Source organism: Chiloscyllium plagiosum, chromosome 6 (genome assembly GCF_004010195.1).
Source record: "Chiloscyllium plagiosum isolate BGI_BamShark_2017 chromosome 6, ASM401019v2, whole genome shotgun sequence".
Classification (NCBI taxonomy): Eukaryota; Metazoa; Chordata; class Chondrichthyes; order Orectolobiformes; family Hemiscylliidae; genus Chiloscyllium; species Chiloscyllium plagiosum.
Genome location: NC_057715.1, coordinates 84,277,316 through 84,304,529, shown reverse-complemented (window position 1 = coordinate 84,304,529; position 27,214 = coordinate 84,277,316). Strand labels below are relative to the sequence as shown.

General features: G+C 40.4%; 1 protein-coding gene across 2 annotated transcripts in view; it reads right to left on the bottom strand.

Moving 5' to 3' along the window:
• The window catches only part of LOC122550775 (microtubule-associated tumor suppressor candidate 2-like), a 440,121-nt gene that overhangs the window by 75,380 nt on the left and 337,527 nt on the right, over positions 1-27,214 (bottom strand). For both annotated transcript variants that reach the window (XM_043692024.1, XM_043692025.1), the window contains one exon: positions 19,381-19,598. In XM_043692024.1, coding sequence (XP_043547959.1) covers positions 19,381-19,598 — 218 coding nt within the window. The remainder of the gene's footprint in view (positions 1-19,380; positions 19,599-27,214) is intronic.

Genomic DNA, 27,214 nt, shown 5'->3' with positions numbered 1-27,214 from the left:
ACAGAGAACAGCCAGGGAATTCCTAGAAGAATGTCACTCATCCACAACTCCATCAACAAACACATTGACCTGGACCCAATATACCGGCCACTACAGTGGACAGCTGAAACTGACAACCGGAAGTGGCAGGGACAGGCCACTATAAATGCCGGAGGAAACACCACAGAAGCGCTTCACAGGAGGCTCCCAAGAACTGACTCATCCACAAACTCCATCAACAAACACATAGACCTGGGCCCAATATACCGGCCACTACAGCGGACAGCTGAAACTGACAACCGGAAGCGGCAGGGACAGGCCACTATAAACACCGGAGGAAACACCACAGAAGCGCTTCACAGGAGGGTCCCAAGCACTGAGGATGTCACCTAGACAGGGGACGAAACGTTTGCAACAAAAACTTCCAGCTCGGCGAACAGAACTACAGCAACCATGAATTGAGGTAATTGCTACAAATGCATTTACCTATTAGACATGGTGTCCAAAAGAATTTTTCTCTTTATATCTGATTTATTTTGCCAGCATTAACAACTTTAGGATTCCTTTCAAGGAAAAGTTTTTCTTTACTATATTTAAAGTATAATTCATGAACTAGTAATGTGACTGATGTCATGAATATGCAAAGTACAGTTCAACATTTGACAGTATGCCCTGCTATTTAAAATCAGATTTGTAAATCTTTCATAAATGTTATAATGTATTTGGAAATAGAGAGCCCCATTCTTTCTCCCAGTTGCCTCGGGAAGACAATGGCTTAGTGATATTATCACTGCACTATTACTCCAGAAAGGCAGAAGTGGGTACTGCAGATGCTGGAGATTCGATCAAGACTAGAGTGATGCTGGAAAAGCACAGTAGGTCAGGCAGCATCTGAGGAGCAGGAAAAAAAACTCGACATTTCAGGCAAACGTCCTTCATCAGAATAAGGCCTCATGAAGGGCTTTTGCCCAAAATGTTGATTTTTCCTGCTCTTTGGATATTGCCTGACCTGCTGTGCTTTTCCAGCACCACTCTAATCTTGACTCTATTACTCTAGAAACAAAACCTGAAATTACAGGAGGAACTCAGCAGGTCTGGCAATTCTGGACTCAAAACGGTAACTCTGCTTCCTCTCCACAGATACTGCCAGACCTGCTGAGTCTTTCCAGCAATTTCTGCTTTTGGCTCAGATTTCCGCATCTGCAATTTTTTTGTTTAATTAATCCAGAGTCTCAAATAGTGGTGTTTGGACCTGTGTTTAAATCCTGGTAAATGGCAGATGGTAAAATTTGAATTCAATATAAAAACAAAATCTGGAATTGAAAGTCTAATTCTGACCATGAAACAATTATCAATTGTTGGGGGGAAGAAAAACCTATCCAGTTCAATAATTCCCTTTAGGGATATACCCTGTTGTCCTTACGTAGTCTAGTCTACATACAACTGCAGATCCAAAGAAATGCGGTTGAATCTTAACTGCCCTTTGGGCAATAAATACTGCTCTAGGCAGTAATGTCCATGAATGATTAAAAAAAAATCAAATTGGTTCACCAGTTCTTTGATAATTCCCTTTATATTCTTGCAACAAAACTACTCTAACCAGCCTTGCAACCTTATAAAAAGCAAATAATTTTTAAAAATCAACTGAGTTTTATGGCACAGGTCTCTGTAGTTTTTACAGCCACATGAACACTTAGCAACTGAAATATACTATTTTATATGGGGAAGCATCTACTAGAAAATCCTCAATAAAATCCTGTTTTCATGGTAAGCTTCAATAAAATATTAGCATAAACATGCTGCTCAATTTTGATGCTCTGTCCCAATTGGTAATTTAATCAGATATATGTAACCTACCCTCAGTGCACATTTGTAGACTGCAACTAAGAAATGTCCTTTTCATAAGATTTCTTTAAACCCTTAATTGAAGGGTCAGTAGGTAAACATTTGACCATACCTTAAACACAAAGGTCTTTACTAAATTAACTAATTCCCAATCACACAAAGTACTCTTTAGCTTCCTTATGAAACACTTAATTGTTTTGATTAGTTGACCACAGGATAATATGTAATGGCAACATTACCTAGGATACATTAAAAATACTAACAGGTTAAAATAACAACAGCATAATTCCTTATAAATGGTAATTATACATGCTGATTTATGCTTAATTTTGAGCAATTTTAAAAAATTGTCAGCAGCTAAGCAAAAACTTTCAAATAAGAAGAATTTTGCTGACACAAACTAAATAAGGTCTTGTCCACAACAATAATCAAATTAACAATATCGACAACTAGATTAATGGAACTTTCCTGTATAATCTGGGCAACAGTAATATTTTGGGAAATACAGAGTTGAATTTACTTAAGTCTTCCAGAAGGTGTCAGCAATGCAAAGCTTATACCTAAGTTTAATCAGTGTTTCACAAGCATAATATAACAATTTGATTTATAAATAACAAACATAGCTGATGTTTTGATATGTAGCAAAGCCTCCAGAAAACATTAGGCAGTGAAGTAATTTAATATTTACAGAATAATTTGCTTGCAACCTTTTGTTGTTGAATGTTTATTGGTTAAAAATTTATTTATGGTTTAATTACAATCCATGCTGCACAGTGGCAGATGAAACTAAAACATGTTGGTAGGCAAGTAATTCACTTTTATAATCAAACATTGTTACTTGGAGAGGTCTAAACTAGTCTGGGTGATTTTTGTTTAAATATATATTCATCTGGCGATGTTGATGTGTAGCGTCGCCAATTCAGATTATTATCCCTCAGCTGTGTGCACCAGGCAAGCTAACAGTGTTAACTGCACTGCTTGTTAAAACTGCCTACCATTTGGGAGGGTTAGGAAAATGCAAGGGGTCTCCAATTGAAGGGAAGTGAGGGGGATTAATGGGGCAACATTGCACAGGCTGGGAATGTTTTTCATTGCATCGGAAGGAAGAAAATTGAATAATGGAGGACTTCACAACTTTAAACAAATAGGTTTATTTGGATGCTAGTGCTTCCAGATAAGCCTGTTGGACTATAACCTGGCGTTGTTTGATTTTTAACTTGAACAAGGACATTTGAAAAAATAATGAATATAGATATGTTCCCAATTTCTCCTAGCTGTAATAAAAAAGACAACTGGGGTTTATGCAAAATTTCTGTATAAACACCTCAAGGTGCTTCACAGTAACACGGCTAAGCAAAAGGTGACACCAAGTCCAACGAAGAGATAAGTGCTGACCAAAGAGGTTGTTTTTACAAAGAATATTAAAGAATGAAGGAAAGGCAGAGAGGTTTAGTGTGTAAATTGCAAGCCTTAGTGCCTGAAATTGCAAGCCTTTGTGGAGCTATGAAAATTGCTAGTAAAATCAGGCATATACAAGCAGCCAGAACTGAAATGTAGACTATTGGAGGATTGAAGAGTCAGGTGAAGTTACATAGATAAAGAGGGGCAAGAACATTAAATGATTGGAAACTAAGGCTGAAAGTTCTAACATCGTTGTTGTTAAATTAGGAGTCAATGTAATTCTGTGAGTGGAGGGGTGAGGAATAAATGGAACCTGATGTGACTTAGGGCTTGTGCAGCAGAATTTTGGCAATCTCAAATTTAAGACAGTGGATGTGAGAGACCAGCACGGTTTATTGGAAGGTTCACACCCAAAGATGACAAAGGCATAAAAGAGATTTTAGCAGCAAATGTGTTCAGAGTCACATTAATTCTGCTGGAAATTGCTATCTCCCAACTTGAGGTCTCTAAGCAGGGCTGACAATTATTGATAATGAGATGGACTGAGGTGAAATGTATATTGTACATACTAGATTAGATTCCCTACAGTGTGGAAACAGGCCCTTTGGCCCAACAAGTCCACATTGACCCTCTGAAGAGCAACCCACCCAGATCCACTGACTAAGGGACCTAACACTACGGGCAATTTAGCATGGCCAATTCACCTAACCTGCACATTTTTGGAGTGTGGGAGGAAACCGGAGCACCCGGAGGAAACCCACGCACTCACGGGGAGAATGTGCAAACTCCACACAGACGGTCACCCAAGGTGGGAATCGAGCCCAGGTCCCTGGTGCTGTGAGGCAGCAGTGCTAACCACTGAGTCACTGTGCCACACCGTTCCACACTCCTTCCAGCCAGCCAGAAAGCTGCTCCAAGAACCAATTAGAACCTATCCCCATTCCACCCTTGGACACAAGAGCTGAATTTTGGGGAAGAGATGGGATATCTGTCCTTAACATCAAGGAAACCTTGCAAGAGCTTAAGGCAATTGGAATCATTTGGAAACCTCTCCACTGTTTGGTGTCACAAAGGAAGGCAGGTGTGGTCACTGGAGGTCAGTCACCTCAGTCCCAGGACATCACTGCAGAACCTCCTAAGTGTCGGGTTTTTTAATCAGCCTGCAGAGAGATGTTATGACACAGCTCCGGTGGGACTTGAACACGCCTCTCCTGGGTCAGAGGTACGGACATCATCACTATGATGCATGAGCACCTAATTCTTCAGGGTAGTCCAAGTTTCAATAACCTCACCTGTCTCCCTGCATAATAAGGGCACTTGGATATGTTTGGACTTGAATTAATGTGAAATGAGTACCACTTATACCAATGCAAGTGATACGCAATAACCATCTCCAAAACGAGAGGATCCAACTATCTCCCCTTGGCAGTCAACAGTATCACCACTGGCGATTCCTCCAAGAACATTATCTTGGAAGTCATCACTGACTATATATTTAACCAAACCATACTGTGAGTGCAAGAGCAGATCAGAGGGTGATTATTCTACAGCAAGTGCTTCACCTCTTAACTCCATGAACATTTTTCAACGTCCTAAGGTCAGGAACATGATGATACCCACCTTACTCCTCTATGCTCTTCCAGTGGAGGCCGTGGTGGTGGTCACTGCCAATAACTCCTTCTCCTATAGCTTACCATGCCCTCTAACAATGTTCTTCAAACTTCCTCCAAATAACTTGCAAATCCCCTATCACTGTCTTTGTTCCTGCTTTGCCATTCTTGCCATCCAGCATTTTTCTCTCTCATCCTTTGTGGTAGTTACCTCCACACGGACCCTGTTGCACACCCTTCATCAGTCAGTGATGGACCCCTAAGACCATATGTCCCCTCGACCACTGACCAACTTTGATGAGCAGCCCTTAAACATAACTGAGCAGACCCCTGACCATTGGCATTGTAGCTCCCCAACCGATGATGTGCGATTCCCCTGACTGATAGTGCTGGGCATGATGGACTGACCGCTGCCCACTCCTGAACTGCAGGCAGGCAAATCCCTTGACTGTGAGCAGACCAAATGGACTACGGCCAAGCCTCTGGACTCTGCATTTTTCTTACAATGCCAGAATTCCCTGACTGACAGCATCAACTAGACAGAGGACTAGCATCCAGCCAGTTTCTGACCTGGCCATTTGGCTGAATAAAGGTGCAGTGTATTTGCCTCGCAGGCAGCTGGCACATCCTTTAAATATGTTACAACAAGTCATCCCTTTGTACTTGCTGAACCATTAATGGTCTATGCATGGTAAGGTCAAGCATAGTGCATATTTTCATGCTTGCACTAAGTGAGCAAGAGCTAAGATACTCGCTAGGAAACAGAACCTTGATCCAATTAATGAGCTTGGTGCTTTGTCCTTGCACGCAACCCTATCACTGCCTTTCAATGTGAGTGGCTGGTGTGTCCTGCAGTATAGTCTGTACCTTCTGACTGTATTAGAGCAGTGCCTTGATGGTCCTGAGAGGATGCCAATTTGTAGACAAGGGGATGCATGCGGCTGGTGCACATGGGTCATGTCCTGAGACATGGTTTGGTGTTGAGGAATATGGAGCCTCCTGGCACTCAGTGGTGGGCTGAAGTTGCCAGGTGGCTGCGACATATTTTCTATCATGAAGCTACACAAACATACAAATTAGGAGCAGCAGTGGCTGTTTTTCTCCTTTCATCCTGCTCCATCACTCCATACAATCAAGACTGATCTGTTTGTGTCTCAAATTTTCATATTCCCATCTATTCCGAATAATCTTTGATTGTCTTGCTGAACAAAAATCCATTTCTACCTTACAAATATTCAATGAACCTGCCTCCACCACCCCCTAAGGCAGAATTTCAAAGTCATACAACACTCCAAGTGAGACAAAGAAATCCCTAACTGTGTCCTAAAAGGTTGACACTTCATTTTAAAACAGTGTCCCTCGTTCTGGACACCCACAACATTAAACCTCTTTTCTACTGTCCATCTTGTGACATCCTTCAGGACCTGTAGACATCAATCAAGTCAACCCTCACTCTTTGAAATGCCAGTGAAAACAAGACAAATTCTTCATGCCATCAGGTAAGCCTCCACTGAACTGTCTGCTGTGCATTCACATCTTTGCTTAAGAGGCGAACCCTGTACACAGTGTTTAAGATGTGATCTTGATAATGCCCTGTATAATTCAAGTCCTTACGTTTATAAAACCAAAGTACTGCAGATTCTGGAGATCTGAAATAAAAACACAAAGTACTGGAGAAACTCAACAGATCAAATAGCATCTGTGGAGAGAGACTTATAACTAATGTTTAGACTCCAATATGCTCTTCTTCAGAAATGAAGAGAATGGAAAAATAATGGTTTTTTTGCTATAACTTGAGGGGGGGGAGGAGCATGTGGGACAGTTGGTGAAGGTGCCCCTAGGAAAAGGAGAGTGCAGTGCTAATAGTAATAGAGGAGAGATACAAATGAAGGATGCTTGATGCTTACTTCTATGTTCAATTCCTATCACAATAAAAGATATCATTCCATTAACTTTCTTAAACACTTGTTAAATTGCATACAAATGTACTAGATCCCTCTGAATCCTGTTGTCATTCTCTGTTTAGATAATACAATTCTTTCATTTTTCCTGCCAAAGTGGACAACTTCCCATTTTCCCATGATATACTCCAACTGCCCGATTTCTGTCCAATCGCTCAACCTATCTACAGTCAGTTCCTCTATAACATGATGGTTACATTCTTGTGCAACCCTGCATTCTGGAAAACAACGTGCTTTAGAAACAGTGCCTGAAGTGTTGGCGACATAATATTGTTACAGCCAACACATTTAAAATGTTTGCACTGTAGAAATAACGTCCACAATTCATCAATTGTGTTACAGTGAATTCGTGTTGGCAAAACGCATGTTATAACAGAACAAACTGTATGTTGGTCCTTCATGTTCTCTGCACATCATACCTGCCTATTTATCTTTGGGTCATCTACAAATTTTGTTACCATACCATGTTGGCAAGTGGGGCGAGGTCAGATTGGAATGTCTGGTTGGCTCGAACGAGTTGGACTGAATGGTCTGTTCCTGTGCTGTATGACTCTGCTCCCCTCATCTAAATTATTAATACAAATTGTAAAATGCTGAGGCTCCAGCACAGACTCCTGTGAGATCCCATTGTTGCATCCTGCCAATCCAAAGAAGACCCATTTATGATTACTCTGTTTTCTGCCAGCCAGCAAATCTGCAACCCGTGTTAATATGTTCCATTCATCAGCATGTCTGTCCACTTTGAGCAATGACTTTTTATCTAGTACCTTGACAAATGTTTTCTGGGAACCCCATATAGAGTATGATCTCACTCACTTGACAAATCCAAGAGAAATGTATGGAACAAGACCAAGAGCTCTACATGGCTATATCTATGAAGAATCTCTGAACTTGTCAACTGCAAAGAAGTCCTTCAGGGACTTGGATGTTCAGCAAAATTTATTACTGGTAAAAGTACACTCACGGTCCAGTTAGGGAGGAAAGATCCTTTTTATCCACAGCACATATTACTCCCTTCCATGTTACTGGATCAAAAAGCCAGGAATTCCCTCCCTCATGCACGTGGGTGTAATTATACCACTATCAAATTTTGCTGAACATCAAAATCTCTGAAGGACTTGCTTGCAGTTGACAAATCCAGAAGCTGTTCATAAAAATTGCCATGTAGAGCTCTTCGTCTTGTTCCATATACCTGGGTTTGTCAAGTGAGAAAGATTGCGTCTGTGGTTCACCTGGAGGGCCAGAAACACATCCGGTTTCTGGAAGCATGTCTTCACTGATGGGTAGCAAGTGGTCCAAGAGGAATCACACAAGAATCACCCGTACAATGGACAGAAGGAATATATCCCCACATGTTTATGAATGGGCTTATCACCACTCTTCTTGAAAGTGAAGCAGTGATGGTGTTGTGGAAATTGGGATGTAGTCTTCACTTAGGCGTTTATAAGAAGGTCTGAGAGCTTGGGTAAGAGCACATCATCATATTGGGTGATGCTGATTGCACATTTCAGCATGTACTCTTTTAGAACTTTACATCCCAATACAGGAGTTACCACGGAAGAGCACACCCAGCTAACAATGAGCTGTGTTAGTGCAACCTGCTAAAAATTGCCCAATGGGGTCTTTGATAACAGAAATTACCATAACAGGACAAAAGGCTTCTGTCTACAATGCTGTGCTTCACCAGCCTTCTACATGGTGGTGAGACTCTGGTCACCTGCCAATAACACCTCGGAGTGCTGGAAAATTTCCCGCAACAGTATGCCACAGGATACTCAAAGTCAAACGGGAAATCAGCCCAACAAAGTACAGCAACCATGATCACTGGTCTGGGCATTTTGAAGACCTTATTAAAAAGAAGGCAATTTGATTTTGTGACAGAAGAATTTGCAACCAACTGTACCATGTGGCAGCACCTCATCCAACAAGCTGCAGCACAGTCAGAGTCTAAACACTGAAACTCTCCTGTGGGGAAGGAGAGACAATAGAACCCTGTGTGAGAACCATCCCCCACCCCATTTTTCTCAGGGCAATTTTTGTCCTCTCTGCTCTAAGGCCTATAACTCCAAGATTGGCCTGCTAAGTGATCTGAGCATACACAGGTTATGAAGCCTAGCATATATCATTCTGAGGGACTGACGATGATAACCATACAAAATGGACTGTGATGCTTTACATAACTGTCCCCTATCACCTTCTCAAGGACAATTAAAGCTGGGCAATAAATGCTGGCCTTTCTGCTCACAATCATGTGTCAATGTACAAGAAAGAGGTCCACCTGATTCCGTCATTTAGACTACTCACTCCGACATTGCTCCGACTGCCAATGCTTTCAGGTGGAAACAAATCAATAAAAAGATGAAACTCAGTTTCAAATTTATGGGTAAAATGTCATTCATGTAAACAAGAAGTCTTTCTCTGTCAGAACTACAGACTTCTTTAAGAAAGTATTAGCTTTAAAATTTATTCCTAAGCAAGCAGATATTTTATCAAAGAGTCAGCTTATCTTGATAATTTATTTTTGTTTTGCTTATCCAAGACTTCAACTGTGTTAATTGTACTAATTGAGATGACTTTAGTGACACGAAGCCTGAGATAAATGATTAAGTTGGCTATATTTTACAGGCAGTAAGCAAATGTATGATGTAAAACTTGTGATCCTTCCCTCGGATCATAATTCTCTGTGTCCTTATGATTACTCATTTCAGTTCAAACAAAAATCCATTACTCCAATCCCTTCCTTTCTCTTATATGTCTTTCGGCTTTTTCTTCTGTCTTTGTTTCCTGTCTCTCCACTGTGCATTTTTATCCCTCTCACCACAACTCATGCCCATGACAATCCGCTATTACGTCTCTGTCTCTTGATCATCTTGCCCCTATCCTAGGTTTGAATTTCCATTTGAATTAGCTCACAGCTCTCATCTCTTGGCATTTTGTAAAGTGCACATTAAGACAACTGTGCTTCAAATCTTTCTGTGTTACTTCCTCATCTTTCTTCTTTGCCAACCTGCCTGCCTAGTATGCCAATGCATGGCAAGGACTTTTTTTTTTGAGTTACTGGACTCTTGAAGGGGGTGATGTAAGTTGTTGAAAGTCTGTGAGAAGATTTGTAGCTCGGGTGCTCGTTGTTGTGGTTCTGTTCGCCGAGCTGGGAATTTGTGTTGCAGACGTTTCGTCCCGTGTCTAGGTGACATCCTCAGTGCTTGGGAGCCTCCTGTGAAGCGCTTCTGTGTTGTTTCCTCCAGCATTTGTAGTGGTTTGAATCTGCCGCTTCCGGTTGTCAGTTCCAGCTGTCCGCTGCAGTGGTCGGTATATTGGGTCCAGGTCGATGTGCTTATTGATTGAATCTGTGGATGAGTGCCATGCCTCGAGGAATTCCCTGGCTGTTCTGTGTTTGGCTTGTCAGATAATAGTAGTGTTGTCCCAGTCGAAGTTGTTGATTTGTATATGTTTTAATTACTTTTGACTTGCACTTCTGAATTTGAACAAGTGGCATATGGATTTTCTGTGTGCCTCAAGGGGTTTAAAGTTTAACTTGCACATATTTCTGTAGCCATAGTGATATCTTTTAAAAACAGTTTGACAGGGATAGTTTTGGAAGCTAAAGTGAATTTGTTTACATTGGGAGTGTTTGTAAGTACATAAAGCTTTCAGATAAATTTCCTTAGCTTGGAACAAAGCTTTTTAATTTCAATTTCAGGGCAGTTCTGCAGGTTCTTAGTTGAAGGTGGATGGGAAAAAATCTCCTGAGTATCAGTGGAGATAGTTTTGAATTGTTAAAGTAGATTACCTCAGTTTGTGGAGGTTATTGGTAGCTCCAGATTAGAAGCGTTTGGTTAACACCCTGAAAGGTTACTTGAAGCTGAGAAAATTTAAATTCAGTGGGCTGTAGGCTTCAAGACAAAAGCTCAGATTCTCCAGAATGAGAGTTGAAGCCAGATTATCAACACCATATTCACAGGGATCAAATTTACGAGAGAGAAGGAAATTACCAACCAACTCGCACTCCCACATGTGATGGTAGAAAGAGCACAAAATGGAGAATGCACAACAAAAGGTGTACAGAAAAGCCACACACGCAGACAAGATCCTGAATTGTAACAGCAACCACCCAAACACACACAACAAAAGCTGCATTTGGACCCTGTTCAAAAGGGCTACAACACACTGCAGACTTCCAATCTGTGAAGAGAAGAAGAACACCTCTACAAAATCTTTGCCAAGAATGGATATCCCCGCAACTTCATCCACAGCTACTTAGCAGACAAACAACACGAGGACATGCTATGACCCAACACACTGACCACTCCACCTTATGTAAAACATTTTGGAACTAATAGCCAGACTTCTCCACCCACTGGGATTCATGATGGCCCATAAACTGTTAGGCACGCTCAGACAACAACTCAGCAGAACAAAGGACACAATACCCACCGTGTGCAGGACAAACGTGATCTACAAGATTCCATGCAGAGATAGCACGATACACTATATAGGACAAGCAGTCAACTAGTGATGCACATCCATGAACAGCAACTAGCCACTAAACTCCACGACCAACTGTACTTCATATCTAGAGACACAGTTGACAAGGACCTCAAATTTGACTGGGACAGCACAACGATAATACGTCAAAACAAACAGAGGACCATCAGAGAACTTCTAGAAGCATGGCACTCATCCACAGATTCCATCAATAAACACATTGACCTAGACCCAATATACCGACCACTGCAATGAACAACCAGAACTGACAATTGGACGCAGTGGGCATAAACTCAAATAAATTCTAACTAACACAGAACAGCAGTGCTTCATAAGTGGCTCCACAGCACTGAGGACATCACTGAGAAAGGGAAGAAATGTCTGCAAATCAACTTTCCAGCTTGGCGAACATACCCACAGCAACTGCAGTTGAAGCCAAAGTTAAGCTAAGTCTATGGTTGTATTGGAGAAGGAAACTCTTTCTGATGTGAGTATTGCATGGGGGTGCTTTTGGGATTATATTCTTATCGTGTGTTTCAAAATCTTTAAATTTGTTTCTAAATATAAATAGTTTGACTTACTCTATTTTATTTCAGCTTAAATGTCAGTTTTATTCTAAACCTGCAATATTGTGTGCTTACAGTTCAGCGAGAGACCACCTTGATAAAACCAAAAATAAAACAAAACTGACCTATCAAACCAGATTTCAATCTAGGATTTGACTTGTCTGGTAATAACATCGCTGAGATCATAACAACGGAAAGAGAGAGAGGCTTATTAATGAAAGATTTGCTGGACGAGTCCAAGGAGGCAACAATAGATGAACAAAGCAAGAATTATTGTTAAATGCTGTCTAAGACTTTTATTTCATTCATATGGAAATCAAAGATGGCGGCAGCAATTGATTTGTACCTGGTTTCAGTAAGAGATTTGGCAGTGGCCACAGAAGCAGAGATAGAAATGATAGCTGAAAGTATAATTGCTGCAGTATTCCCAGTGGGGATGGAGATGGACGGAAAAGCTGTTGAGGCACAATGAGGAGCAGGGGTCAGAGTGGAGAAGACATAATGATTATTGACTGTAAGAGAGGAAAACAAGGTTAAGCAGTAGAAGGGGGAAATGGAGCAGTTTACACCAGAAAAGATAGTCGGACATCTACAGGTTGCAGACAATTTGTACACCCGAGTCTTTTCTGCAGGGGCGGGGAGGTGGAGGGTTCAATATTTTGCCTAATTGGGAATTAACTTGTTTCTACACAGCTGGTTTGCATTTGTTATAAGTCTCAAGGGAAAAATGGACAGAATGCTGTCAAAAACTAATATATCCCATAGTTATGTCTGGAAGCATTTCACTTAAAGGCTGTGAGTCATTTTGATAATTCAAAATATAGCTTTTTTTAAAATGTGCAATTTTCACACAAATTATTGAAATTAATAACTAATAACACAAAGTTCTACATTCTTGTAACTTGCAAGTACAGGCAATGCTGATGTTGTGAAAGTGTGATTGAATGTTTCTGCAAGAACAGGAAATGTTCTGTCACAAAAAAGGTGAAGGCGTTGAATGTGATGTTTGGTCAGCTTTCTGCTTGAGCTCAAAGCATTTTCATTGTATATGGAGCAGTCAATCATCGTGGCACATGGATCTGGAATCCCTTTGCAAAGGCTTAGAAATCTGTGTGTCTTGAGGCTTTGTTCCAATGATGGCGTCAACAGCTTTGAGCAGAGACTTGGAATGGACATTATTGTTGAGTTTCTTGGGTCATTACTTTTACAGGAAGCCTGAAGTAGGTTATTATAGGTTGCAGAAGTGGGACACCATGTTCACTTAAATCAGTTCTCCTCTGTTGTGATAGTGTCGGAAAGGAGGAAGGATAATCTCATGGGAAGAGGGAAAAGAGACACAATGAATTCCTCAACCCAATGAGAAAAATAGGCTTAATTTCATCTAAATACTTCCTTGTTTAATATTAATTTCCCTTCATGTTTGTAAATAAGCTAATACCAGCAGAATAAAGAAACCCTGTTTCATGAACTTTGGGCTGTCTATGTTCTCGAATCTCATGTTATAGGAAATTACTTTGAAACTGAAAAGAAGAGTGCTGGAAGGAGATAGTGCTTACATGTAACTTGATTTTGAAGCCAGCTTCCACAGGTTTAAGCAAGTGACAGGTGCAACTCTCGAGTCCATAACTCCCATTTGTAATAATGAAATGTCAGGAAAGATTTTTCATCATCAAGGTAGCAATGGAGACTGTGGAAATCACTGAAACTTGCAGCAGATCCCTGCCCTATGAAGAATTCTGCATTTTGAGATTTCTGGATTTCAGGGATCCTGGTGATGAGAGTGCATTTGGCTATCGTCTGCAACTTGCAGCATCCCCTGCTGACTAGTGAGGTACACAGCCAGGACTCCATGTTTCCCAGGAATGGCAATACAGTACTTGGGAACTGTACACCAGTCAAAATCGCCAATATCTTCTGCCATGCTATAACTGCTGGCTGTTATGCATCTCCATTCTATTTGCCTGCCTTTGTTCCATATTCCTGGATTGACTTGCCGAGCAAAAATCTATCAATCTATCTTTGAACATTCTCATACCTTTTTGGGGGCAGGGAGTTCTGGATTTCCCTTCCCTTTTCTGTGAAGTCCTCTGGTCTTTTCTCTCAGAGCCCAATATGAATGGAATTTAAGACACAAAATCGGGTCGGCTAAGAACAAGCACTTGAGATCATACCAGAAGCAAACTGATCGAACAGGAGGATCACCTCAGTCCCAGAAGCTTTTCTCATTGCAAGAGTAAGCAACACCTCTCATGTTACAGATGTGAATGTTGTGCCCATGAGAAGTAAGAGACATTTCAAAGGTATGTGCAGTCTCAAAGGGAGGCATGTGTCAGGAAAGGATATCTTCATGTGTTGGTCTTCACTTTTATTCATAGAAACATGCAGTACAGAAGAGGCCTTTCGGCCTATCGAGTCTGTACTGACAGAAAACTACTCTAAATCTATGCCAGTCCCATTTTCCAAAACTTGGCCCGTAGCCATTAATTTTATGACATTTCAAACGCTCAACCAAATACTGTTTTTTAAAAGCTTGTGAGGTTTCCCACTTCAATTATTCCCCAAGGCAGTGCATGATAATTCCAACCATGGATTTTTATTTTTCCTCAAATCCCCACTAAACCTCTTGTCTTTCATCTTAAAATTATGTTTCCTGTTATTGACTCTTCAGGGGAACGGTTGCTTTCTGTCCACCTTGTCCAGCCCTTCATAACCTTCTAAGCAGATTTCCCCCCCGCCCGCCCCAGTCCTTTCTGCTCTAAAGAAAACAACCAGAGCTTATCCAGCTTCTGTTCAGAGCTGGACTGCTCCATCCCAGGCAATATTGCAATGAATCTCCTCTGCACCCCCTCTAGTGAAATCACTTGGAACATGCAGGAAGATCATAAGTAGAGCCAAATAGCAAATGGAAATGCATTAGCATGGATTTTTGAGCAGAAAATAAATATCTAGGATGCACACCTTGTATTTCTGCTGCAAAATATTACTGGCCTTAACAGTGTTTGTGGAAAACATGCTGCAGATGAGATAGAAATTGTCCCCAACAAAGTGTACAATAACAGACTCAGAATAGAATGGAAACAGCAAGTGCTTATTATTTAAGTCAGGATTATCGGGGATTGAGAGAAGGAATTCAAAGAGGGACATCAAACTTGGAAATGCCAGCTGCAACAGAGAAATGAATAGAGATTTATCTTTGAACAATGCAACAATATAACCATCTGTAAAATGTTAGTAAATACTCCCACGATCCAAAACTAGTTTCTTCTACTTCAGTAGTACACCCACAGAATTAATCTGTCCACTGCAATCAATTTTGCTGATTAGTAAGATAGTGCTATAATTACAAAGCAATATACAAATAGATTGCCACTTAGTAAAATAAAACAAAAGACAAGTTGCTGGTAATTACTTTAAAAGGCAGTAGATGGCACATTAGTCACACAAAAATTATCAAACTGATGTACGGCACTGTTAGAATCTAAAACAGATTATTCAATGTTTATGTGGGAAATGCCATATTGTGTTATGTTTTCATTGTGTACTAGCCTTGATTGTGATCACACCCTTGCCTCTGAAAAAAGATTTGTGGATTCAAGTTCCACTCCAGAGAGTTGAGTAGAAAATCAAGGCTGACATTCTCTGAGGGAGAGTTGGTCTTGTCAGATGCACTGTGCTGTGGATGAAAAGTTACACCAAGACTCAATCTACCCTCAGTTGAATGTAAAATATCTCATGGCACTACTTTGAATAGGCACAAGAGCACCATGTACATTCAGAATGCTGATTGAGTTACTGTCTCCCATTAAATGCGTTTGAAAACTGAAGTCAATGTTGTTCAGTTCACTTAAATATCCAGATGCTATGATTACTGAATCTGACTTAACCCTTGTTTTAAATGACAAGTTATTTGGATAATATTATGAGAGCATTTTCTCATAAGCAACATGACCCTTAAATAATGCACTACGACTGGATCTCCTGTGGCATTGCTCATGGTGAACTAGAAATACAGAGATGATTTTGACAAGGAGGCAGAGAGGCAGAGAGAGAGAAAGAGAGAAGGCACAGGCTTATACATCCCTCTGGCTCCCATCAGTACAACAAACTAGGCATCATCACAGTGTTATCTGCAAACTTGGACATAGAATTCTCTATTTCTTTATTCAAATCATTAACCTAGATGGTGAAAAAAGTGAGGTCCTGGAACAAATACTGGCAAATGTTCCCCTCATCCAAAAAACCCCACCCCCAACTTCCTAATAAGTTACCAGCTATGTTTCAAGATTAACTCCAACTTTAAGTGATTTCAACATCTGTCATGAAGAATCTTATCAACATCAAAAAACTGCCACATGTGCTATAGTATCCCCTAAAAATGGAACGTATCTACACTTCACAAATCCATGCTGACTTTCTTCAATCAGAGATCAATGAGAGCAAGTCTCAGTTATTCTGTCACTGATGTTAGATCTCAGCATCTTTCTCACCAAAGATTGTAAACTAACAAATTCTTTAAGCTCCTGAATTTATTCCTCCCTCACTTAAAAATATAGATCAGTACAGCACAGAAGTGAATCCTTTAGCTCATGATGTTGTGCTGAACATGGCGCCAAATGAAACAAATCCCTTCTGCCTGTCCTTAGTCCATATCCCACCATTCCTTGCATATATGCCCTTATTGTATCTTCCTCAATTACCACCTGTGTCAGTGTGTTCCAGACTTCTACCACACTCTGTGTAAAAAAAACTTGGCCTTAACACCTCCTTTGAACTTTCCCCCTCTCACCTTGAATGCATGCCCCTTCCTTCTTCAGGAATGGATCAGTGTTTACAATTCTTCACTCCAGAGCAAAATGGTTAAATGGAACAGGAGATTTTAGTGGCAGGGAAATTTCATAAGCTTATGTAACTGCAAGAAGATTTACTTTAAAGCTTCAAAACTCTCAAGATACTGCAAGAAAATGAGTGTCAGACCCACTTGCAGCTTTTCCAAACTGCAGTTAATGACACTGTTACGGACCGCTCCCAATATTCTGACCTACAGTTTATTGCTGGCTTCAGGAAATAGCAGCAGCAGTACTGATTGACCTGAAAGTAGTTCAGGCATCCTGATACCATTAGTTGACCACCAATGGCACACAGTAAGGAGATCTGTTGTTTTCCTAGGGGTGAATTGGCTTTTAAATTGACCTCTCTCTGAAAATGATCATGCACGTACCAGAAGCAGCAAGCAGGTTATTTATTGCAATTTTTCATTGCATAATCCATGCATTCTCAGGCATAAACAGGAAGTAGTCGGGTGAAAATTGGCGACCACCACCTTCTCACATACACCTGAGCTCACTCCACCCAACACATTTAAACAATAATTCATGGTCAATTGATACCGATAATAGTTTTCCCATACCAGTGTACAATTGGTATTTTCAGGTGTGTGAAAATTGGGCAGCCAGTTCTTTTTTTAAATAAGCTTTTAAAAAAGGTGGGAAGGCATAACTTCAGGGAGATGAGTGCTCTTTGCACACCTAATACTCCCTCTTTCTCCCAACCCACCCACAGTCCAAACTCCTCCCACTCCCCCTCTTTCCCCAGGTGACCGAAGCCTTGCTGCCTAAACTACCTCAATCCAAGATCCATTGGACCTACTTCGTGTTCCTTCTTACAATCTGGCAGCAGCCATCACTGAGCTCTGGACACTGCCAGGATGAGTAGAACAACAGACAAATTAGATTGGCAGACATCAGTTGAGTTATTTTAATCAATGTGGTCTAACATGACGCACGTCCAGGGCGTGAGAGTCTTGAACCTGGTCCTCTGGCCAAGAGGAAGAGTCACTACCACTGGCACCATCACAGCCCCTTAGTCATTGGTAGCTTATTACAAAGTACTAAAGATATCAGTCAATCGTAAGGATTACTCCATGTCGGCTGTGTCTGGTTCTAATGCACAACCTGTTGAGTTTAATCTGAAGGTCACATCAGGGGAGTGGTTGAGAAGGAGAGTCCTTTATGGTAACCTCAGTCAGTGCAAGAAATGAACCTGCGCTGTTGGTGTCACTGAGCAGCTGTCCAGGCAACTGAGCTAACCGACCCATGACCAGCAATGTAAACATAATGGCTAGAACAGTAGGTCAGCTGCAGAGAATGCTGTCATGAGTAACTCACCTCTAGACTCCCCAAAGTCTATCCACTATCTAAGTACACTATTTATGAGGGACAATTCAGGAGAGAAACGGAAGATGTTCCACTTTCCTGAATGATTGCAGCAACAACTAAAATGTTCAAAACTATCCAGGGCAAAGCAGCCTACACGAATGGTCCCTCAGCCACCACTTTGAACACCCTTCAGCAACAATGTACAGTGGCAGCAAGGGTGTACCACATTCACGATGCATTACAGCAACTCAACAAGTTCTCCTTTCACAACATCTTTCAAACTCACCGTCTCAAAGTGCAAGAGAAGCATTTGCATGAAAATGACCTTCCACAAGTTTTGTTTCAGGCCACATACCATCATCACTTGGAAACTATGATTATCACTGCTTTTCTGTTACTGGATCAAAAGCCTGGTTCTTCCTTTTGAAAAAAATACTGTAGGTATGTCTTCACTATCTGGACTGTAGCAGTTCACAAAGGCAATTCTCAACCAACTTCTCAAGGGCAATTAGAAATGACAAATAAATGCTGGTCTTGCCACATCCCGCAAAAGAATAAAAATCGTACCCTTTAAAGAGCAAACAAAGTTTCTATCTGAAACGTAAGTTTCTATTTACTTATCATGGAGTCAGAAGGAACAAGCTTCTGTGTTCTGACATTCACCTTTCTCCCTCCTGATTGCTTCTCTCCCCTTCCACTCATCCCCACACTCTCACTATCATCTTTACTGGTGTATCAAACTGATTGATATCCTTTTGACCCAAGGACCTTTCTGTTATTCCTGGGGTGTTTACTTTCACCAATTTTGAACAGACAGGCTGGTAGACTAACCAATTGTGCATGGCTCTGCCTGTGGCCAGATTCGGTTACATGCATCATCCGCTGTACCAACATCATGCTCCAACTTGGGTGCAACCTAATTTGAAATGACCTTTTGGCAATCAGGAACAAAACAATTTAATCCAAGCCATAGAAAGTTGAATGCAGATTTTTAAGGATGTGGACCTGAATTTAACGATGTGAATTCATAGTCACTTTGAAATGGTGCAAGCAATTTTTGCACTGGCAATTTTATTGCAAATCAAATATAAATAAACAACAAATCTAGTGCTAAAGTCATTATCCTCGTGCAATGTTGTAAAATGGAGGTCATATTGAATTCAATGGAGGAAAATAACCTCCACATCTAATTCACAACAAATTAATTACAATTATTGCAGATTGAGACCAAATAGGCAGAGGTTTTGGTATAACGTTGTTCATAAAGTAATAAATATGTGCATAAACTGTTAAAAATAGTTGTTTAAGTTAGGATTCTCTTAATCAACAAAATTAATAATGTTTTACAATTTTCTATGGGGTGAAATGATGTACTTACTTTCTGATGGAAATGCTGTGTTGTGACAGCAAGAACCTCAATGCTAAGGCTTGCTCTTTGTAATTGGTCATGAAAAGATTGTAACTGCTTGGCCTGCTTCTTACATTTGTCCTTGAGGCGCTGGATAGTCTGCCGTTCAGTCTCTCGAGACTGGAGGTCAGTCTTTGCTGAAAATCCATTTCTTGTAATACCTGCAGCACTCCTTAGCTTGCTTATCCCTTGGGGACAGGTAAAGCAAATATTAGAGATTTTAGACAAAGGTTTTCATCAAGTTTAAAACTCAAACCCACAACGAATGCTTTAAAGCGTAATCACCTTTCTTTATTCTGCATCCTGCAGTATTGGATAGACAAGGTTTCATTAATAATTACATCCAATTAAGTAAGATTAAATGTCAGTGGTCATTAAAACTGAAGTCATTTCTACAGAGAATATAATTGATTTTAGTAGTCACGGTCTGTTAAAGACTATACAGCACTCAAGTTTCCAGCTGAGCAAGATATAGCAAATAAACTGGCTGAGGTGAAAATGTGATTTAATTGAAGTACCCACGTGATTAGTTATTTAAGGAAGAGTAAACTCATGAATAGACATACTCATCATCCAAAGCAAATAATACAAAGTGGAACAAAGAGTCAATGACTTCAAAGCCCTCAGCTTCTCAGATGTCTGACAATATATACTGTATCCTCTGTGAAGTCTTCTTATTCAGAACCTACTTGCATCCAACAACATCATATTCCTTATGTTACAGTCTAATACTTCTCATTCTTTGAACGAGGATAAGACTAGGTTGAAATTGATAACACTCTTCAGATTCCACTTATAGCCAACTGTTTCGCACCTGTAAAATGGGTGATATAGGACTGAGTTATTTTTCAATAGTTTTGATTTGTTTAAACAAGAGGAAATAAAATTATAAATTCATGACTTTTTTTTGATGTGGGCCATATGGCTACTCCTATAGAAAGCAGTTTACAACTAACCACGATTAAACAAATTATAACTTAAGGCTCAAGCTGATGTACACTTAGCCTAACAGATGTGCAAATGCTTTGAGAAAAATAGCTTTGACCAAAAGAAACAGCCAGATTTTAAAATGGCTTAATTGTACAACTATTAGTTTTGCAAGGTTATTTTAAGCTTTATATGTTTTGCTGTATCTTGCAATGGTGTTTTGTAACCTGTGTTAACACAACAATCATTGTGGGAGTCACACATGGCTTTTTTAATTAAAAGGATGTTAGTAGGCTTTGTAATTTTCCTGAATGTTGGGATATTTGGGATGATAGTTAATCACTAGGGTGTACCACTGAATACTCTTACACTGATGCATAAATTACTCTGTTGGTGTTATATTTTCTTGGTAGAGATCTATGACATTAGTAAGCTAAGAGGGAATTCAGTCATAAAAGGGACATTTCAAAGATCTAATCAGGAAAAAGTAGGAAGTGATATCCATAAAATGACCATCACTTTGGAAAAGAAATTAGGTATTGGGTATACATCACCTTGCCAGGCAAAGATTGATTGTATGTTCATTATGCGTTGACAAACCAAGTTGTTTTTATGCTGTCTCTAATCATGTACAGGCATAGTGGCTAACAAGAATTAATACGCAGAGATTCTGAGTAGTTTGATGCACAGAAAAGACCAAAGGCAACAAGACAGCTTCAGTCACCAAAAGTAAACAAATCAACATGTGTTCAGTCAGCCAGAAAATGTGAGCTGGTATCCTGAAGTGGATCCACAAAAAAATCATTATTTTTCTTGAAGTATCGCTTCTTTTGTACTTGTTTTGATCAACTTAATAAATCCTTTGAAACTTGTAGACACATACTTGTACCTGGAATGATCCTTGCATCTAATCGAGACATTCATACTGGCGAAGTGATGGCTCAGAAGTATTATTGCTGGGCTGTTAATCCAGAGACCCAGATAATGTTCTCAAGACACTGATTCAAATCTCACATGGCATATGGTGGGATTTGAACTTGACAGAAGTCTGGAATTAAAAATCCAATGATGGCCATGAAACTGTGGTTGATCATTGGGAAAACCCGTCTAGCTCTTTAATATCCTCCAAAGAAGGTCATTATTGCCTGGTCTGGCCTCAACGTGATTCCACATGTGGTTGATTCTTAATTGCTCTCCAGGCAATTAGGAATGGGCAATAAATGCTGATCTAGCCAGCATTTCGGAAATGAATTTCAAAAAAAAAGTAAACCTTTTTTCTTCATTCTCTCTCTAAATTAAAGTTAAAATGAACCATAATTCTCACAATGAGGCTCTGAAATTTGCACGGTTTTCTTTATGCCTGTCCTCGGTCACACCTGAACCAGATGCCACTTTGGTATATTTTTTGAATGGGTCTGAGACAATGAGCACCTCATCAGTTATAGCACTCTAAATGGGAAATAGCTACAACTTTTCTGAAGCATGCATTACCCAGCTGCCTTGTTATCTCAGTACACCTCATTTGTATAAAGCTTACATAACAATCCCACTTTGAACAGCTGCAGGTTAATATGTCTAATAATTTTTATACTTTGATTTGTTCAATTTAAATTTCCTCATTCTATTCATAATCGATCCCTTGTTCTGGTTTTATACAAAGAATATAATTTTTTTTCATTACTTCCACATTATTTATCAATACCAAGTGGTTCCTTTAATCTGTATGCTGAACTAGTTAGATATTATTTTATATTGCACCCACTGCCTTGGGATTGAGGCTGTTTTGCTTTGGCTCGAGTGTGAAGAATTTGGAGATGACTAGCAAATCTACAGCATGATCTGCAGAATCTACCACATTGGAGTTGCTCGTGCTTTAAGGGTTGGGTAGATGAGTTGTTTGCAGGTTTGCGTGTTCCATTTTGGTATCGCATGTTTACCTCTCTATAATTCCAGCGAAATTTCTTCATGGTGCCTTTTGGGTGAGACCTTTCCATTTTGGTCTGTTGCAAGCCAGGGACCCCCATGACTTGGTAGGAGTGTATGACCTTTTCAGACTTGCATTGAAGATATCTATGAAGCATTTCCACTCCACCCTGGGCATTTCCTGTCATGACAGAGTTCCAAAGGCTTCAGAGGTCTAGGGTCCAGCATCCAAAATGGTCAGCAAAGCTGATTTTGAGTGGTTAGCTCCCCAGTGCTGGACATGTATGCTTGGCAGAGGATGCTACTGTTTGTCCACCTTTCTTACTGTTGGATTTGGAGGATCTTGTGAGGGTGCATTGGTGGTATTTCTTCAGGGCTGTGAGGTGCATACAGAAGTTCATTGGATTTGCTAAGCACATAGAGGAATGGGAATTTGAATTGCTGCACAGTAAACTATGATGTTAGTCTTGGGTTTGATATCCTGGTCCTCAAATATCTTTCCTTCAGAGTCAACAGGCATATTCAAGCTGATGACGAATTTCTTGTCTTCATCAAGAATAGGCTCCTAAGAGCCAAAAATATGAAATATTTTCCAGGATCTCATCACTCAGGCAACTAAGGATCCCTTCTCACCAGCTTCCCTGGTACAACACCTTGCCCCACCGATTAGATCAAGCACTGAAATCCTACAAAAATGAAAACAAAATGGTTCCAGTTTGGTTTCTTGTGATGCAACTTCACAAGATCATCCCAATCAAAAAAAAAATCAGGTTTCCTGTTTAAATGGTATCTGTTTCTTTAGAAAGGGAAGTTGAACAAGCACATTGTTCTAATTAAAAATACTTGTGTCTGGGAAATGTCCTTGGCGTTTTGTTTTTTAATACATCACCTATCCGAGGAAGATTTGTGCATAGAAATTTGTTCCTTCCACTTAGTGTACAAGGGATACCAGCGGTGATAAACAGCATTGTTAATTCATAAGTAATGCTTTTGTTTTGGAACAAAATGGTTATCCAACAAGCGTTTGAGTGGTGAATAGTCACCATCATGACTTTGTAAAAAAATCATTCATGGGGTGTGGGTGTCTTCGGCAGGGCTAATTAGATTAGATTAGATTACTTTACAGTGTGGAAACAGGCCCTTCGGCCCAACAAGTCCACACCGACCCGCCGAAGCGTAAGTAAAAAAATCATTCATGGGGTGTGGGTGTCTTCGGCAGGGCTAATGGTCATTTATTACCCAGCCCTAATTGTCCAGAGGGCAGTTAAGAGTCAGCCACATTGCCATGGGTCTAGAGTCATGTGTAGGCCAGACACACAGTCAGTCGCCTGAGGCGGGAATTGAACCCGGGTCTCTGGCGCTGCGACGCAGCAGTGCTAACCACTGTGCCACCGTGCCGCCCACTATGCCACCGTGCCGCCCACTGTGCCACCGTGCCACCCACTGTGCCACCGTGCCGCCTACACCCAGCCCTAATTGTCCAGAGGGCAGTTAAGAGTCAGCCACATTGCCATGGGTCTAGAGTCATGTGTAGGCCAGACAAGGGCAGTTGATTTCCAGACAGGTTTTATATGATGTTTGACAGTTTTAAAATTCAGATTTCACAATCTGCAATGTTGGAATTTGAAAGCACGCCCCCAGAAAGGTAGCCTGGCGTTTGGGATTACCACATTATCACTACACCACCATTTCCCCCAGTCTGTATAGATATATTGTTTAGGTTGGTCAGAAATGATAGAATTATCAGTGCTTTCAAAGTTAAATTGTAAAATGGGTTTCTCAGATTTTTACTCATATTCAATAAATGCACCCTTTCTCTCATACATGCCCAGTGACTAGTGTGGTAAAATGTTTCTAGACATACATATCAATTTCTTTCTTACTTGTAGCTTGCAATTAAATAATATGGTGCTAAAATGTAGAAACAAGATGAGAATACATGGATGCTTGATGACTGGCATGGATGCAATTGGCCGAAAGGCCTCTTTCCACGTTGTAAAAACTCTGTGACACTAAAATACCAAACTTTATCAGGGAGGAAACCTTTCCAACAACAATTGGTGTCCATAACAATGACTGCATACAATTCTGAACAGATATTGTGGTTGAAGGTTTTCTATGAAAATGAATAAGCCACAGAAAGAACTACACTCGATAGAAATTTCCAGTCGTAATGAAATCATGGCACACTGACTGGTCTATAATTCTTTGTTTGCTCTCTACTTTCCTTCTGAAATAGAGGGGTTAATTAGCTATTGCCCAATCTGTAGGAACTGTTCGAGAGTCTATAGAATCTTGCAAGATTACCACTAATGCATCTGCTATTTCTACAGTCACTTCCTTAAATACCTTGCGATAGAGTTATCAGGGTTTGAGGATTTAATCATCTTCGATCCCATCCATTTAGAGTCATAAAGTCATACAGCTGTATAGCATGGAAACAGACCCTTCAGTCCAATTCATCCATGCCATTAATCTCGTCCATTTGCCTGTACTTGGCACATATCCCTCTAAACCCTTCCTATTCATATACCCATCCAGATGCCCTTTTAAATGTTGTAATTGTACCAGCCTCCACCACTTCCTCTGGCCACTCGTTCCATACATATCCCACCCTCTGCATGCAGAAGTTGCTCCTTAGGTCCCTTTTAAATCTTTCCCCTCTCACTATAAATCTATGCCCTCTAGTTTTGAACTCCCCTACTCCATGGAAAAGACCTTGATTATTCAACCTATCCATGCCCCTCATGATTTTCTTAATAAAAGGTCACTCCTCAGCCTCTGGCGCTCCAGGGAAAACAGCCCCAGCCTATTCAGCCTCTGCTGATAGCTCAAACACTCCATCCCTGGCAACATCCTTGTAAATTTTTTCTGAACCCATTCAAGTTTCACAACATCTTTCCTATAGCAGGGAGACTGGAATTGCACTCAGTATTCCAAAAATGGCCTAACCAATGCCCAGTACAGCTGCAGCATGACCTCTCAACCTCTATACTCAATGCACTAACCAATAAAGGCAAGCATACCAAACGTCCTCTTCACTACCCTGTCTACCTGTGACTCCACTTTCATAGAATTATGAACCTTTGTTCGGCAACACTGCCCAAGACCTTACCATTAAGTGTATGAATCCTGCTCTGATTTGCATTTCCAAAAATGCAGCATCTCACATTTGTCTAAATTAAACTTGACCCATTGGCCCAACTGATCAAGGTCCCACTGTACTTTGAGGTAATGTTCTTTGCTGTCCACTATACCACCAATAATGGTGTCATCAACTTACTAACCATACCTCCTCTGTTCACATCCAAATCATTTATATAAATGATGAAAAGCAATGGACCCAGCACCAATCCTTGTGGCACACCACTGGTCGTAGGCCTCCAGTCTGAAAAGCAACCCTCTACCACCATGCTCTGTCTCCTACCTTCGAGCCAATTTTGTATCCAAATGGATATCTATCCCTGGATTCCATGTGATCTAACCTTGTTAACCAGTCTGCCATGAGGAACCTTGTCAAATTAACCACTGAAGTCCATATAGACAACATCTACCGCTCTGCCTTCATCACATCTTCTTCGTCACTTCTTCAAAAACATTGAATAAAGTTAGTGAGACCCAATTTCCCATGCACAAAGCCATTTTAATGATCCCTAATCGGTCCTTGCCTTTCCAAATACATGTAAATCCTGTCCTTCAGAATTCCCTCCAACAAGTTACCCACCACTGATGTCAGGCTCGCCATCCTCTCATTCTTTGGTTTGTCCTTACCACCTTTCTTAAATAATGGCACCATGTTAGCCAACCTCCACTCTTCCAGCATCTCACCTGTGGCTATCGATGACATAAATATCTCAGCAAAGGGACTAGCAATCACTGCCTTAGCTTCCCACAGAGTTTTAGGGTGCACCTGATCAGGTCCCCGGGATTTATCCAGCTTTATGCATCTTAAGACATCCAGGTGTAATATGGACACTTTTCAAGATCTCACTATGTATTTCCTTAAGTTCTCTAGCTTCCATGTCCTTCTTGACAATAGACACTGAGGCAAAATATCTATTTAGTATTTCACCCATCTCCTGCCAATCCACACAATATTTCCCCAACATTTTTTCCCTACTAATACTGATTTCCTCCAGTACTTCCCTCTTACTAAACCCAGTGTTTCCCAATTCTGGTATGTCATTTGCATCCTCATAATAATTAGAGCTGACGATGCATAATTAGGCATGAGCGATTAATGATTCTAATTATAAAATGATTTGAACAGCCAAGCCACAACTAATTACTCCTTACGTTACCTTGACCCATCTCCCGTTATAGAAACAAAAGGAGCAAAAAATAACTGTCCAGTCTTCAATATGATAATCATTTCCTGCTATTCAATTGATTCCAGTTCTCCCTTTCATTTTGTTGAAACTTGACCTCGCCTTTTTGCCAGGAGCTCTAAGATTGAACTGCAGACATTAACTGTTCGTATTATTACTGTTCAGAGAATCAGTAACCAAGATGATTATGTTTCCCATTGGGCTTCTGATTCAAAATGTTATATGAAACTGCAAAGTGTACCGTAAAACCAAACTGAGAACTCATCATTCTTCCTTTCACATTTTCTTTGTAGACTGTATTAGATTTGGAAAGCCTTAAATTTGATTTTTATAATAATTTAAGCATGCCTTCCCTGTCTTGAATTATACCAAACCACATATAGATCGGTTTGCGGTTTCTCTTCTCATTTAATATTGGGACGTTTGCAGATGTAGTTTTATTAAACAAGTATTTGTGGGTAGTTTACTTGATGCCTTAAATTATGCCAAAAGTCTTTACCAAATCCTGCATTATCTGAGAGTGCACATGAACTGAGTTATAGAGTCATAGAGATTTAGAGAATGGAAACAGAGCCTTCAGTCCAACTTGTTCATGTCAACCAGATATCCTAAATTTGCCAGCATTT